Genomic DNA, 14,758 nt, shown 5'->3' on the forward strand with positions numbered 1-14,758 from the left:
TCCTCCCTCCGCCGCGCCGCTCTGCCTCCCGCCCTCTTCCACGGGGTCATGTGACAGGCGGCAGAGCCAAGATGGCTGCGTCCTACGAGGTGGGTACCTGGTGGCGGTCGGGGGAGGCCGCGGCTCCTCGGCGGGGCCTGGGGCTCACCCGGGTAGCGGCTCCGACACCCTCTGGGAGTGTTGCGGCCGCCGTCCCCGCTGTGTCCCCCCGCGGCTTCTTAGCGGCGAAGGCTGGGTTGCGGGATGCTGCGGCTGGGGGGAGAGGAGGAGGAGGGCGGCGCGGAAGGACAGGGCAAAGGGAGCCCGCGGCGCTGCGGAGGACACAGGGAGGGGAGGAAGGACACAGGGAAGAAAGGGAGGAGGCAAGTGCTGCAGCGAGGGGGGCGGCTGCTGGGCGTTTGGGATCACGTTGCAGCCGGGATGCGAATAACGAAACAGGCAGAAAACGCTTAATCCGGTTTGAAACTGGGGTAGTGAGTCCCGTTCGATGTCTGAGTGTGGAAGTGCTGAGGAGCTTCACGCTACCTAAGGAGGGAGTGGAGGAGAGACCTGCAACAGGTAAATGAAATAATTCAGCAGTGAAATACATCGTGTTGCAAACTCGCAGGTCAGCAGCTTTTAAACCTGCGTCATTAGAAGAGGAGACTTGCGTTTTGTGGAGTGAAATTCATCCTTGTCTTATAGCCGAACTGGCAGGCTGCCTGCTGGGGGAAGCTGTCATGTATCATTATTGATGCAAGAGCTGGGTTGCAACTTAAAGTTGCCAGACTGAGTGGGAGATCTTTGTCAGTCTGGCTGGCATGTAGTATTTACCCTGCTTCTTCTCAAATAACCCTTAAGCTTCTCCCTCCCCTGGGCTCAGTAAATGACAACTGGGACCCAAAATCCATTATTGGTTGTCAGTAGATATTGCCGGAGCCAGTTCTGTTTAATTATATGATTAATTCTTCTCTCACATGCCGTTTAAAAATGAATTGTGATGGCAGAAAGATTACACTTGGCCTGATCTAGCTGCATAGCAACAGTAAGCATATTGAAATCATTTGGCAAGCAAATACTTCAGGCTATACACATGAGGATGCCAGAAAGCTATCTATTAATAATTTAGAGTTTTCAGTACAAAGTCATAAATAACCAAACACTCCAGACCCACACTGTCTGTTTGACAGTGCAAACTTTAATAGTTACCCAGTAATAGTACTTCTAAAATCCCTCAGATCAGATTTATAAGCTGGTGACACCATTCAACACTGAACGAAACCCACACAAGGACTTCAAATAAACTTCTAGCCTTCCATGAAGGAGCTAATCTCTGACTTCGCTTATCTTGACAGTTCTGGTAACAGATCCAAGTTAGATAAAGTATGCCCTTTGACAATGATTTTTGTTTTCATGACTGTGATGTTTTCTTTTCTACTTCTGTTGTAAATACCATGCAGCATTATGAAACACCTGCTGCAGTAGTGGAATTGTTCAATCGTAACACCAGTAGCAGAAGTACACAGGAGTTTTTGCAGAGCAGTGGAAGGAGAAATAGTTAATAAAAGGAGGAACATTCTGTAAAAGTACTGGCAAAAGTACGTACAAAATTAGGTTCTAAAATTACCTTTGAACTTTTAACTATATTTCAGATTCACACCACCATAATGAAGCCTTCTGGGTATGGTTATGACTTCACAGTGCAATTCAGAGACACTGCAACAGAAACATTTCCAACTATCTGAATAGCCCAGCATTCAGTGGTTCATTTCTGTCACTTTAGGCTGACTTCTCCAGTTTTGGGGGGCAGACACCCATTTTGGCTGAGCCGTTACCTCACTGGCTTTTTCTTTCTTCGCCTGTGTTGACAGTTGACACAGAAGCTCAGTTTAAATGGACACTTAAGAACAAAACAGCTGTGCAAAAGCTTTAGTTTTTCTAGTAATTTCTTCACTTGTGTACTTTTTATTGTTGATAGGGATTGCAGTAACATGAAAAGGAATTCTTCCTAATGGACAACAACTGAACAGATCGGGACTCCTGAGGAAGATTTTGACAGCTTGAGCCACACTGGACTGGAATCATGTTAAAGAAGCCAGTGCTGGTGGAATCCCTGATCGTGTTCGTCATCGTTCTCTTTGTGCATGCAGCGGTGTGGGACCGGTATTCCTGGTGCGCCGTCGCCCTTGCCATCCAGGCTTTTTATGTCCAGTTCAAATGGGACCGTCTGCTCCAGCTGGGTGGGGCTGTATTCCAGTTCCGTACAGCAGCAAACAGTGGCCTCCTACCAGCTAGCATGGTCATCCCCTTGCTGGGGATAGTGATGAAGGAGAGGTGCAAGGCTGCTGGCATTGTGTACTTCGAACGCTTTGGCATAGTCGTGGCTTCCACTGGCATGCTGGTTGCTCTCTTCCTGTCAGTAATAGCGGTTGGCATCACAAAACCTGTGCCAACCAACACGTGCATACTTACTGGTATTGCTGGCAGTATAATTATCTATACCATGAAGCACTCTTTGACGGTTTCAGAAGTGATAGAGGTCCTAGAAGTGCTGCTAATTTTTGTCTACCTCAGTATGATCTTGCTGTACTTGTTGCCTCGATGTTTTACGCCTGGAGAAGCATTGCTAGTTCTTGGAGGTATAAGTTTTGTTCTCAATCAGCTCATTAAACGCTCACTGAATGTAGTCGAGGGCAGAGGTGATCCCATAGACTTTTTCCTTCTGGTAGCAGTTGTTGGAGTTGTTCTTCTTGGGCTTTTTTTCACTGTGCTCTTCATTTTCATGGATTCGGGTACATGGATCTCCTCCATGTTTTTCCACATGATGACAGCAGTGCTAGGCTTAGGGGTCATCATGCCTTGGCTGTACCGACTGATACAGAGGAACCCTTTGTTCTGGCTACTCCAGTTTCTGTTTCAGACACAGACAAGAGTTTACCTTCTTGTATACTGGACCTTTTTGGCTGCTTCCGCATGTGGCATAGTTTTCTACCAGAATGCTAAGAGATCATCTGAATCTAAAAAACACCAGGCCTCGACTATAACCAGGAAATATTTCCATTTCATTGTTGTAGCTACTTATGTTCCTGGACTAATTTATGACCACCAGCTTCTCTACGTTGCTGCAGTACTGTGTCTGGCAGTGTTTATCTTCTTAGAGTATATTCGGTACTTCAGGATCAAACCATTTGGCCAAACCCTTAGGCATCTGTTGTCTCTCTTCTTGGATGAAAGAGACAGTGGACCTCTGATCTTGACTCATATTTATCTCCTCCTTGGTATGTCCCTCCCAGTATGGTTGTTTCCCAGAGCTTGTGCTCCTAAAGGTACCTTGTCCGGGGCAGGAGCACTAGTCCCTTACTCTGGGGTGCTGGCAGTAGGGGTAGGGGACACTATTGCCTCTGTTTTTGGCAGTACAATGGGGGAAATCAAATGGCCAGGAACAAAGAAGACCTTTGAAGGGACAATGACAGCTATTTTTGCTCAGATCATTGCTGTGGCTCTTATTCTGATCTTTGACAGTAATGTGAATCTGAACTCCAGCTATGCCTGGATTTTGGCATCTGTGAGCTTAGTTTCTCTTTTAGAAGCTTACACGACCCAAATTGACAACCTTCTGTTGCCTCTCTACCTCCAGATAATGTTTATGGCATAGAAGTGCTTCCAGGAACAGAGGTTTCTCCCTTTCTAAAGAAAAGTGATAATAGAATATGCACGGTAACAAGAGCTGAAAGCTGATCTGAACACTGCTTCTGGTACAGCAGATAAAACTGTTAAAAAGAGAAATGAAAAGACCAATTTTAAATAAAGGCTTTGGTTTGATCTCTGTTTATTGCCTTTGAAACAGCATGGGCTGTTTTGTGTTCCCACCAGAACACAGACATGACTGACAAAAACAGTATCTGTGTTTAATAATCCAGTGTGGATGTCCAGAGGAAAAAGAAGTAGAGGAAGAAGAGGTAAGTCAATTAGAGGAACAAAAGAAATAAGGAATAAGCAAACCTCTCAGGTGCTGCCACGTCTGTACTGTATCAGAATCAAAACCTTTTGCTGTACTGAGTCCTGCTGTATTGTATTGCCGAATATGTTAATTCCTTCCTTCTGTCTAAGCATGATTTAAAGCATGTGTTATAATGAGGGTGGCCACACAGAGTGAGTCCAACTGTCCCAATGTACCCAGTCACCAAGAGCCACACTAATGCACTGCAATGCACGAACAGAACTTCAAACTCAGTAGCTGTAATAGCTGAGTTTATCCAGGCTGGGTGAGGAGGTTTGAGAAAGCAAGTGACTGTTTATTCCAAGAAGTACTAACAAGAGGGTTGTAGTTTTAGCCCTGGCAGTTTACGCAGCAAGAAGAATGTTTTATCTTTAGCAAGATTTTAATCTCTCAGTTCATTTGGAATAATATTCAATAGGGGGAGGAGAACTAAGCCAAGTCACAGATAAAACTAATCACACGTTGATCACAAAAGCAGAAAACCTGTTAAAGTCAATAAACTTTTCTAATGCTACTGAAGTTTTCTACCTTGCACATTTTTTCAGCTAGGTGTTTCATCAAATCATTTATAAAAATGCTTCTATCAACAAACTGAGTAAACCCATTTAATTAAAAAATTGTAACTCCCATTTTATGGCCAAAAAACCACATTCATTTTTATGTATTAAACACTTCTGTACCTACAATCTTCCCATCAGTTCACCAAGCATCCATTAGAACAGAACACAGGAGCACATGCCCTCCCTGCCTTTTTCCTTCCCCTGAGAAGTATCCAAGCAGAAGATTTGCATTCCAGGATTCCTGTTTGCAGGATGAAGTTAACTTCTGACACTTCTTTTATTCACTTTTGCGAACACTTTTGTGGGAGTTCAAGATACCTCACACAATAGTGTCCTGCAGTCCTAGCCCTGAGACTGTCTTGAGTGAGAATAGGACTGGGGTGCAGTGAAAGTAGTCCTCTGGGCCAGCAAAATACGCCCCAGGATCTCATACTGCGTTTGTCCCTGCAACAAACCAGGACTCAAACAGCTGAAAGGCAGCATTGCCCAATTTAACACCTCCATGGGCTCTTGAAATTCCATACTGCTTTTCCTGAGGATGTTAAAAGATTCTTCAGAGTCGTTTTTGGTTAATAACACATAATTTCAACATGACTTTAAGAACTGTAGATTTTAATCAACACACCCAGAGATCAAACACTCAGCTACAGTTTACTACAAATACTTAGAAGATTGATTATAGAAGCAGACTTTCCATTTCATTTTGCCTACAATAGGATTATTTTAATCACTGTTATTCAAACAATAGGACAAAGACCTAAGGATAAAAGTCAGCTGTCTTCACATGACACATTCGCCTGCATTGCTGGGATTGACACAGCAAAGAATTGCACTAGACAAGCTCTTGACCTCAACAGAAAGGAATACGGAGTGTCTGCAAGAAGAAACACTTCTTAACTGATCCCAGTCAAGGTCTTTAATGGTCCATTCTCAACACTGGAGAGATTTCCTTACCAAAAGGGCTGGATGACTATTCTTATACTAATAGGGCTCACACTGCAGTAGAAACTTGTCTAATGCAGGGGTATTTGGCTATGTCATGGGTCCCTGTTCTGAGAAGAGGATAAATTAATCTCAAGAGCTGACCTAGTGAAAGATGTATTTAAAGGGAACGAATGATCAGAAAGGAATATTGACCAGCTATTGTCTCCAAAAGCCAATCACTAGCTTCAAGTGTAGAGCGATGGAAAAGGCAGTTCAGGAGTCGGCTGGAGCCTGGGAAGTAAGGAAGAGGTAAAAACCAAACTTCAGAGATTGTTCCAGTTCTGTGGGTGTGAAATCAATGCTGAGATACTGCCAACAGAAACTGTATGACATGCAAGACCACCAATGAGTTTATCCTGGCTGTTGCATTGATAAAGCTCTACTTTCCTCAGCTGCTTGTCGGGATGGTGACCTTACCAGTTCTCTTTGCTCCAGCTGGTGTCTTTAGCTTCCATCACGTGGAAAGTGAATGCATGGCGAGAAGACTCCGAGCTGTTCAGTTCACTCTTATGGACAACTTCACCGTGGATGAGAATGAGTCCTCCTGTTTGAAAGAAACGTCTGTATTGCTCTTTTTCACATTGTGAGTGCTAGCTTTAAAATATGAGGGAAGTTGCAAGTGTTCAAATACATTTTTAGCTCCCTTATTTCTTGAGCTGTAAAGCAGATGTGTTTGGGGGTTGTTTGTACCTTTACTTATAGGCAGAGGTATGAACTGGTTGTCATCGTAGGCCGGATCCGATCCTACAAACTCTACACACGTTGAGCTACCTGAAGCTGCACGGACCATTCTGCGGGTAATTCCTCCTGCAAATCCACAGAATAAGCAAACACACATCAAAATTAAACAGCTGGCTATATTCTGCACCGCAAGGAACACCAGCTGGCGATGATAGGAACATTATTACAGTATATTCAGTCTTTTCCTTCGTAATTTGGGAGGGTTTTTTCATCAAGCAAAGATTTAGAATTTTCCAGCTGTGGCAGAAACTGATGAAACAGCTGCCTTTTTGCCTTTCTAGCTCTTTCTGTGCATTACAACACAGCCCTTTAAGAACATAAATAGTTATACACTTCAGCAAAGCCAACCTTTCGTCCATTTCTCCTTTCTGTAAGAGCATAAATTGCAATCAGAGGGCAGCTGACTCCAGAATTCATGAGGGAGGAGTACCTTAAGATTAAGAGCACTATGATTACACTCACTGAGTAAATGCTTAGGTGAGCACCAGTTTAAAGCTCATTAGTGTGCCCTAGAGGCAATGAAAAACAGAAAACTCTGCTTATAACCCAATAGTGGTTACACACACAGAGCAACAGCCATCAGACACAACCACCAGTACGTGAGCCTGTGCTGTCTGGTTTTGTGTGTGTTCCCCTAGGACACTGACTGTTTGCCAATGGCTTGGATGGTGTCCAAGTGATCCTTGCATAGACTTGAAGGCTTTCCTTGTTCACTGAAATTCAGACCAGTATTTGACAGTTGTGTGTGTAAGAGCATTTTTATTCCCATTACATCGGGCTGTAAGGACTGAACAGTTTTGTAAGGGGGGACGGGGTGGAAAGAATGATTTCTCAGTGTATCCCTACTCTAGAAGGCAAAAAGAAGATTATTACCATTTGCAGTCCAGATCAAACTTGGTGAACTACAATCAAAATTGAGGACAGAGCACCAACATATTGCAATGACGTGTTTCACTACAGGGGAAAAAGAGCCCTGTAGGTTAAGACCTTCTTTACATTAAAGTCTTAACATTCAGTGGCCTAGCAGGTGAAAAGATACAGGAGCAGTTTTAATGGGCCTCACCTTTACAGATTCTGGCTTAAATAAATGATCAGGATGACTGTCCTTCCTTTCCCAGTGCCCTGATTTCTTTGTTTCTAGGCTAAATATCAACTTAAAACTAAACACAGTGTCAGGCATGGGCAGCACCTTTTTTTGGTTAAAAAATATTGTTATATAGGGATGCTGGGGAGGGACTCTTCTATTAGGGCCTGTAGTGACAGGACAAGGGGTAACGGGTTCAAAATTAAACAGGGGAAGTTTAGATTGGATATAAGGAGGAAATTCTTTCCTGTTAGGGTGGTGAGGCACTGGAATGGGTTGCCCAGGGAGGTTGTGAATGCTCCATCCCTGGCAGTGTTCAAGACCAGGTTGGACGAGGCCTTGGGTGATATGATTTAGTGTGAGGTGTCCCTGCCCATGGCAGGCGGGTTGGAACTTGATGATCTTAAGGTCCTTTCCAACCCCTAACTATTCTATGATTCTATGATATTAGACTCATCTGGGGGACTAGTGGCCCAGAGCAAAGTGAAGGAGCTCATAACCTGCTGAAAAACATGTCTGTAGATTTGACAACAGCACAGGAGGAGATCTTTGTAGTAAATAAAGTTGTTCTTTCAACAAACAAGGACATAATGTGCTTCTGCAGGCACTGTGCAATGCAGAGACCATAACACAGTCTGCGTCACCCTCCACTCTTTAGCAAGGAGATGGCATGTGTTTCACAGCACCCACAAAACACTACAACTCTTACTGGTGTGAGAGCCAGGAATGAACCACAAGCATCCATTCTCCTGTGTGGCATCCTCCAGGGCGATCCAGAACCCCAGGATCCTGCCCAGGGGCTCTGTGTACAGGAAGGTGGCATCCTGGTGTGGTGTCACTGCAACAAGAGACAGGCATTAAGAGTCCTTTAATGCCTGAGGAATTCAGTGCCGTTAGAAGGACAACAGGCTTGCATCTCCCTGAATTCTTGACCTACCCTGCCCACCCATCTATCATACACATTAGGTCTGTCATAGAAATACCACCTTTCAGCCTGCTAGAAATGTAAAAGTAGCTCTTTGTTCAAGCTGCATATGATGTGGAAACACTTCATAAAACACGGATGCTTTTTAATCGTTGTAAGAAGATTTGGACCGCAAACCTCACGGGCTTAAGCCTGATTCTGAGCATTTTTCCTGGTGATTTTCCTTTCCTAAAGCAGTATTATCTTCAGTGTGATATAGAGACAATACAAGTCTTACCTTCACCACCAATGCCAGGTTGCTGCAAGGAAAGAAAGGTGATGTGTGAAGAGTTTCACAGCTTCCCACCTAACAGGGTCTTATTTCTTGAGTGACAAGACAACTTGAATTACTGTACCTTGAAGATATACATGCTTTGCACAACTACTGGTCTCTCAAGGCCTAATTTTCTTCCCAATTCCTGCAAGAAAACTTTCCAAGATTTACCTTTGCTGTTTCCTGCACACTTTAAAGCCTTCTTCTTTGAAGATACTTACATTTTCTTTCACAGACAAAATTACTATCCTTGGGAGTCAAGAAAATTCACTGCTCCATCGTTTATTCACACACACACAGAGACCATTCTAGGAAACAGTAACAGCTCACCTGCACCTTGGAGGAGTGGGTGACTTGCTTGAAGACAGGATCATAAGCATGTAAAGCTGAGGGGAAATAAAAGGCTCAGACTGAAGGTTTCATTAACTGAAGGGACTTGGCAGCTCACAGTGGATGAGTTGCAGGGCTGACAGCCAAGCAAGATAAAGTGCAGCCAGCAACTTTCATCCCTCCTAAGAGTTGTTATACATGGCTTATCACACCTCAGGTGGTATGACACTTGTAGAAAGACCAAAAATATAATCACTCACTGGCCACAAACTGCAGCCATGTAAGAATAGTATACAGCAGTGAATAAAACCTGACTGTTATGGGATTAAGCATTATATTATGCAAATTCTAACATGACAACCAGTATATATGACCCTGAGGGTGAAATCACGCTTTAAGAAACACAGTTCTTAAAACCTACCAAAGAAAGTAATCGCTATAAAAAAAGAGCTAAGGCTCAGCTTTGATGCCCTTTAACCCTTGTAGCCCACAGGTCAGAGCTGTTTGCATATAGATGCTTGCTACAGCCCAGCTGTGACAAAACCCTAAAGCAAAACCTTGGGATCACGCCTCCACCTCATCCCGACTGTATTTGCCACAAGGACACACAAGCGGGTCCAGCAGGGGCTGCTCCTGAGCAAGGGATGAGGCCGAAGTCAATCAAATGCAGTCACGACAGAAAATGAGTCTAGAGAAGCCTTTTGAATGGTTAAGTTGCTGAGTCAGCAAGCATCTACAGTTGTTCTCACTTCCCCTGGAGAAAAGCTGAAGTCTAAGGGAATGGCAGGGCCTGGGAAGGGGAGTGTTTTTTTCTGAGAAAACCAAAGGACCAAGAACTCTCAGTACTGAACTTCCAAGTTCAGTCACGTTTAACCTGAACAAGGTTCGTGCATTAGGAGATGTGTGAATTCTGCTCTCATTTTCCGTGTACTGTTTGAAAACAAAAAGGGATCAGAACGCAAGTTCAGTAGTAGGGAGAGAGGAAATAGGTTAAACTGAAACCAGTAAAGGTGAAGAAAAGGTCCTGGTGACACCAAAGGGGGGAGGACAGCTTCAGTGTTTACAACCCACCACTGCACAGGCCACAGAAGACAGTTGGAACTGTACTGAATGCGAGTCTTAGTAAATCTTTCAGAGCAATGTCTTACATAAAAGGGACAAGGGCTGAAGTCCAGACTTTCACATGTCAGTGACCCTGAGCTATGCACAGCTGAAAAACCTCTTAAAAGAGTTCTCCTGGAAAGGATCATAATAGGATATTTCTAAGTCTTTTGACAGCAGAGAGTGAGGGGCAACACAGAGAACTACAGAGACAGTGACAGAGTGATGTGGGGAAAAGCAGTGATGTGTAGAAATCACATTGGAGAATTTAACACAGAAACCCAGAGTAAACCAGCCCTGGGTTGCAAAGACAGGAGCTGCGTGGCCACAATGGTAAGAGGGGGGTGAGGTTTGTGGTGTTTGATGCAGTTGTTCCCAGGAGGCACAAAGAAGCCACAGAAGAGGGAGGAAGTCACTTCCCTGCTCAGAAAGGTTTTAACTCAGATGGCCAGGGTTATTATGATGAAAGCCTCATATCTGAAAACCACTTCCCTCTTCTCTGTCCCTCTCGGAACCCCATCCTTTAAACATACCGTGGCCAATCTTGCTGACAGATTTCTCCTTTGGAATCAGAAAGTTACCTATGAAACAAAAGTAGAATTTAAAATTGTTTGCAGAGCAGGAATCATCCCTAGAGCTGGAAACTGGCCCCAAACCCTCACTCCAACTTGTGTTCCCTCCCTGTGGCTAACAGGGCTTACCTCTCTCATCCAAAACACCTTTCTCAAAGAAGAATCTAATCTTGTCTCCACTGGTTAGGAAATAATCCGAGCTACCCTGCCAGGGATAAGAGCCCAGTAAAGATTGTGTTCTTGTAAAAACACAAATGAGCCTTCGATCAAAGCATTTATACTCACCTGCATCTTCATCCCATCAAGACGCAGCATAAACAAAGCACAGTCAATAAAATCACTCATAAAAAGGCTTACCACAATGCTAAATGTCGTGGCATTGATTAGGACTTTACAAGAACCTCTCACATTGAGGCTACCCTTGTTTTTCTTTTGCTGGCTGCCCAGAAAAGAACCTATGTTCTGTCAGCAAAACAAGCACAAAGTGATCTGTGAGAGCTGCATGTGGCTAGTTGTGAGGGCTGGAAGCACACATCCTCCCCCCTCCTTTGCCATCCAGTAAGTTCACCACCAAATATATAGAAATCAGGAGAGCAAATGCCTCCCCCAGTGTTACATTCAGTTAGAAGAAAGAGTCCTGCTCCCCCAGAGTGAATCCTGAGCAGCAGTTTGCCTTTTCCCTTCTTTTTTTTCCAATGCTCCAATGGGGACTGCCCTGCCCTCCTTGGTACCTGTGCCTGGAGCTGCTCCTTTTCCTTGGTGGAGAACTCAGTGCGGCAGTGCGGTGGCACTTCCATCTCCTCTATGATCCTCTGAATCTGGTTCCTCATGCTGTCACACTCCTCTGCGGTGAAAAAATGCTCTAGGACAAGGAAGCCATCCTCGTGGAACTGGAAGAGATGGGGTGACTACTTTCCTCCTGAGCATGCTGGAGAAGCAGCACAGAGCAAGAGAAAACAGTTGTGGCTCTTTGCTGTGCCTCAGCTCAGTGTGAAAACCAACCCAGGTTCAGCTCTGCAGCTGCACAACACGCTTTTAAGTTTCAGTTTCAGGAGGGGTTTCTGTTGTAAAAAAGATTGTTCATTACCAGGCTCAGACTCTATGCAGTTAAGCACAACGTATCTCGGCTCCTCAGTTCACAAAGCAGGGAAGGTATCATGGCTAGAGCCATTGTGGTTTAAGATGTGCAGCCAGCAACTATTTAATTACAACACCTGCTAGCACGAACAGAGCAGTCACACCTGTATGCCAAATAAAAGAGAGATTCCTTTACAAGCTGGAAAGCGTTGCTTTCTCTAAGGGAATAATCCCTGGGTAATTTCTCATGGTTGACTACACAGTGCCTTACAAAACAAAGTGAACTCTGTTGGCACTACTGTTTCTTTATATAGAATACCCTAGAGATTATCCTTTGGCAGGCAGATTTCGAGTTCACGGCTGAGATCTGAGCAGCAGAGACAGCAGGGCACAGGAGAAATTCCTCCAAGACCTCTGTGGGACAAGCTGCCCTCTGGAAGAGTTTGTATCCACCCTGTGAGGCAGGGTCCTCACACACTCAAAATGGATGTAATGCAAGAAGCTGGGAAGAATATAGAGCATTTGTAAAGCAGATCTTTGCTAGACCTGGCCACAGGTTAACTAGTGGTGACCATGTCTTACAGGTATTGTCACCTGCCTGCGCACAGACACGCTCCTTCCCCAGGGTGCAGTCCCTTACCTTTTGGATCTGATGCTGGCTCACAAATGCCATCAGGGGCAGAGGCTCCCAGGATCCCACCAGCAAACCACAATACCACCAGGCTCTGCAGGGCTGACTCCCCGCCTCTTCACGTGATTCTTGTCCCAGCATGTGATAAAAGCAAGCACTGGGCAGCCAGGCTGTTGCGCAGCCGGCGGAGCTGCCTCTCAAGGAATTCTGTCCCATGTCTGACCGTTCCTGGTGGGGGACATTTGGGGTTTTGCTTTGGCTCTTGGTGCTGACACAAAGTGCAAACAAATTCTGCTCAGATGCAGTCACAAACTTGATTCGCTTCTTAACTCCACTTTAAGAGTAGAGCAGTTACAATGGTAAATGCAGTGGTAAAATAACATAAGGAAGGTAAAAGAAGATTCAAGTGGGACGAAAAGAGTTAAAAGGTTTTAAACACATTTAAAGTACCAATTCAGGCTTCTTACAGTGTCCTTTTCTGCTCGGTCAGCGAGTCCTGCCTGCGCTTCAGCATGCTCACCTAAGAGGGATTCCAGCAAGCCAAGAGATGACAAGTGTCAGCCTAAAGGGTGTTGAAGCTAAAGAGTTTTGACTGAGGGTTTGGCAGCACTCACAGGGAATATCTCTGCTATCTTCACTCACAGCCACTCTTTGGCCATTTAGACCTTCACTTGCTCAGTTCACCCTCCCGCAGCTCCAAATGTGCGTGTAAATCAGTAAACCCAAAGCCACAGCCCAAAGCACAGAGAGAAAACGCCGAAGTTAGGTTTAAAAAGCAGGAGAGTGAAGAACAGATGCCAGCCCAGCGGTGGCGCTCCCCACCAACACATCCTTCCCAAGGCACAGGAATCCATGGGGAAAGTTTTTCTCTTTGACTTTTGCAGGAAACTCAAAAAGCATCCTTTAAGCGGCACTCCACAATAAAATAACATCATGGGGGCAGTTTTAGGCATCACCCAGAAGAAAACCTAGCAAAATGGAGTGCAAAATGCACATGGGAAGATGTTTACTTTCAAATATATTTGCAAGCGACTGCAAATCCATCTTAAGAGATGCTGCTTGAAAAAATGAAGTTCTCTATTCTGTGAGGGTATCAACTCCAGATAAAAATCCCTCAGTATCTTGTTCAAGTATTTTTCCTTCACACACACACACACCCCCGCAGAAGGGGAATTCAGTGTTTTCACTGGAAAAGCTCTGGTTTTGAGCATTCACAGCTTATTTCCAAGCTTTTCTCTGCACACAAGAGGATATGAATTGGATAGTTTAAAAGGCTACATTTTGCCAGGGACTTTGATCACTGGGCTACAAAAGTGGAAAGGAAACAAACAGCCTCCAACGCAGCAACACTCAAAACCATAATCAAGTAGTTCTTCCTTCCTGTTAACAGACCCCCAGCAGGTGATGGAGCCAAAATGGTTTTTAGGAAGACATGTAAGCGATGGATAAGAACCTTGCCTGTAACTCAGTCTGGTGAGCACCCACCTCACCCCTCACTGGCATGTAGCAACCCTGGAGAAACATGCCTTCTACACACACTCCCGTGCCACTCCTCAGTCCCTCTGCCTTACCTTGGTCATTCATAACGTCCTGTACTTCTCATGCCCTGGCATTTCTTTTTGCAGCAATTTAGCACGTCATCTTCTCCACTCCCCGACTTACACATACATGATGACTTCAGAAGCTGATTTAGCTCACATGCGGTGACAACCACAGCTTTCCTGTTCTATGGATTGCTTTGAGCAAATCAAACAGCAGATTGCAGCACGCAGTGCAGCAAGTAGCAGAAAACAACTGACTACATACACCAGGAGAGGCAACCCATCTCAGCTACAGGAGCATTCATCAGTGTTTGTCCTTAGGAGTCCTCCAGATCTTCACAACACTCCAGACAAGTTCCTGTTTTGAGGCTTAGAATTACATTTTCAGCAAGAGGAAAACCACCCCTGCCATATAATGCCCCCAAAGAGTCAAAGTGAAGGATGTCACCTTTGTAAATACCTCCTCTTCCAGTAAGCTTAAATAAGGAAGGTAGAAAATTCTTGGACAAAACTAGGAAATGGCCCCTTTTTCCTCCCCCTTGGAGAGCTCTTTTGCAGACTAGTTAAACCACATTTTCTCCTGCCAGCTCCACCAGAAAACTGCACTTCAAGCAAACTCCATTTGAGGCTGACAAAGGCCATCCCATGTGTGTATGAAAGGTACAGGAGCCAGTGACACGTGGAACATGGGCAACCCTGCAGCAAAGCGCAAGTGTTCCAAATGCCCTTTTGACTGGCACAATTACCTTCATTTCCTCCTCAATAAGTGTTCCTATTGACACCACTTGGAGCCAAGCCAGCTTGCCAGTTCAGGCACTCTCACTGAAACTGCTGCTGTTGGAACTGCCAGGATTATTAGGTAAGGAAAAGTTTCAGTTAAGTCTGTTGTCACCTCTCCTGAAGCCTTTGATACGATTGGC

The 14,758-nt window shown here is 44.8% G+C and overlaps 2 protein-coding genes across 4 annotated transcripts; one reads left to right on the top strand and one right to left on the bottom strand.

The window, feature by feature from the left end:
* Positions 1-17: 17 nt before the first annotated feature.
* On the top strand, positions 18-3,801 carry DOLK (dolichol kinase). Its single transcript, XM_061476996.1, has 2 exons — positions 18-89; positions 1,958-3,801. Exon 2 carries the CDS (start codon positions 2,063-2,065, stop codon positions 3,632-3,634), a length of 1,572 nt encoding a protein of 523 aa, XP_061332980.1. The 5' UTR covers positions 18-89; positions 1,958-2,062; the 3' UTR covers positions 3,635-3,801.
* Positions 3,802-4,342: 541 nt separating this feature from the next.
* Positions 4,343-12,528, bottom strand: PHYHD1 (phytanoyl-CoA dioxygenase domain containing 1). 3 transcript variants are annotated; one of them, XM_061477007.1, is made up of 11 exons: positions 12,307-12,527; positions 11,321-11,497; positions 10,719-10,794; positions 10,551-10,598; positions 8,917-8,972; positions 8,669-8,731; positions 8,551-8,572; positions 8,058-8,186; positions 6,214-6,330; positions 5,941-6,067; positions 4,343-5,754 (listed from the first exon to the last, which is right to left on the bottom strand). In XM_061477007.1, exons 1-11 carry the CDS (start codon positions 12,511-12,513, stop codon positions 5,709-5,711), a joined length of 1,068 nt encoding a protein of 355 aa, XP_061332991.1. In that variant the 5' UTR covers positions 12,514-12,527; the 3' UTR covers positions 4,343-5,708. The 3 variants fall into 3 exon arrangements, with proteins under 3 accessions (XP_061332991.1, XP_061332992.1, XP_061332993.1); XM_061477008.1 differs by having other exon boundaries at positions 11,321-11,479; positions 12,307-12,522; XM_061477009.1 differs by lacking the exon at positions 11,321-11,497 and having other exon boundaries at positions 12,307-12,528.
* Positions 12,529-14,758: the final 2,230 nt, after the last annotated feature.

The sequence above is a fragment of the Pezoporus flaviventris genome, unplaced genomic scaffold (genome assembly GCF_033815535.1).
Source record: "Pezoporus flaviventris isolate CSIRO_AGI_PZ_B2104156 unplaced genomic scaffold, CSIRO_AGI_Pfla_v1 ptg000097l, whole genome shotgun sequence".
Taxonomy (NCBI): Eukaryota; Metazoa; Chordata; class Aves; order Psittaciformes; family Psittacidae; genus Pezoporus; species Pezoporus flaviventris.

What these genes read in the sequence shown, in the direction of transcription:
- PHYHD1 (XM_061477007.1), bottom strand. Translation starts at nt 12,513, where the DNA reads ATGGGACAGAATTCCTTGAGAGGCAGCTCCGCCGGCTGCGCAACAGCC. An exon ending in TGTCAGCAAGATTGGCCACG is followed by an intron (nt 8,973 to 10,550) that starts GTATGTTTAAAG and finishes ATTTCCCCTCAG; the next exon opens with CTTTACATGCTTATGATCCT. An exon ending in ACCTGGCATTGGTGGTGAAG is followed by an intron (nt 8,187 to 8,550) that starts GTAAGACTTGTA and finishes CTCTTGTTGCAG; the next exon opens with TGACACCACACCAGGATGCC.
- DOLK (XM_061476996.1), top strand. Translation starts at nt 2,063, where the DNA reads ATGTTAAAGAAGCCAGTGCTGGTGGAATCCCTGATCGTGTTCGTCATC.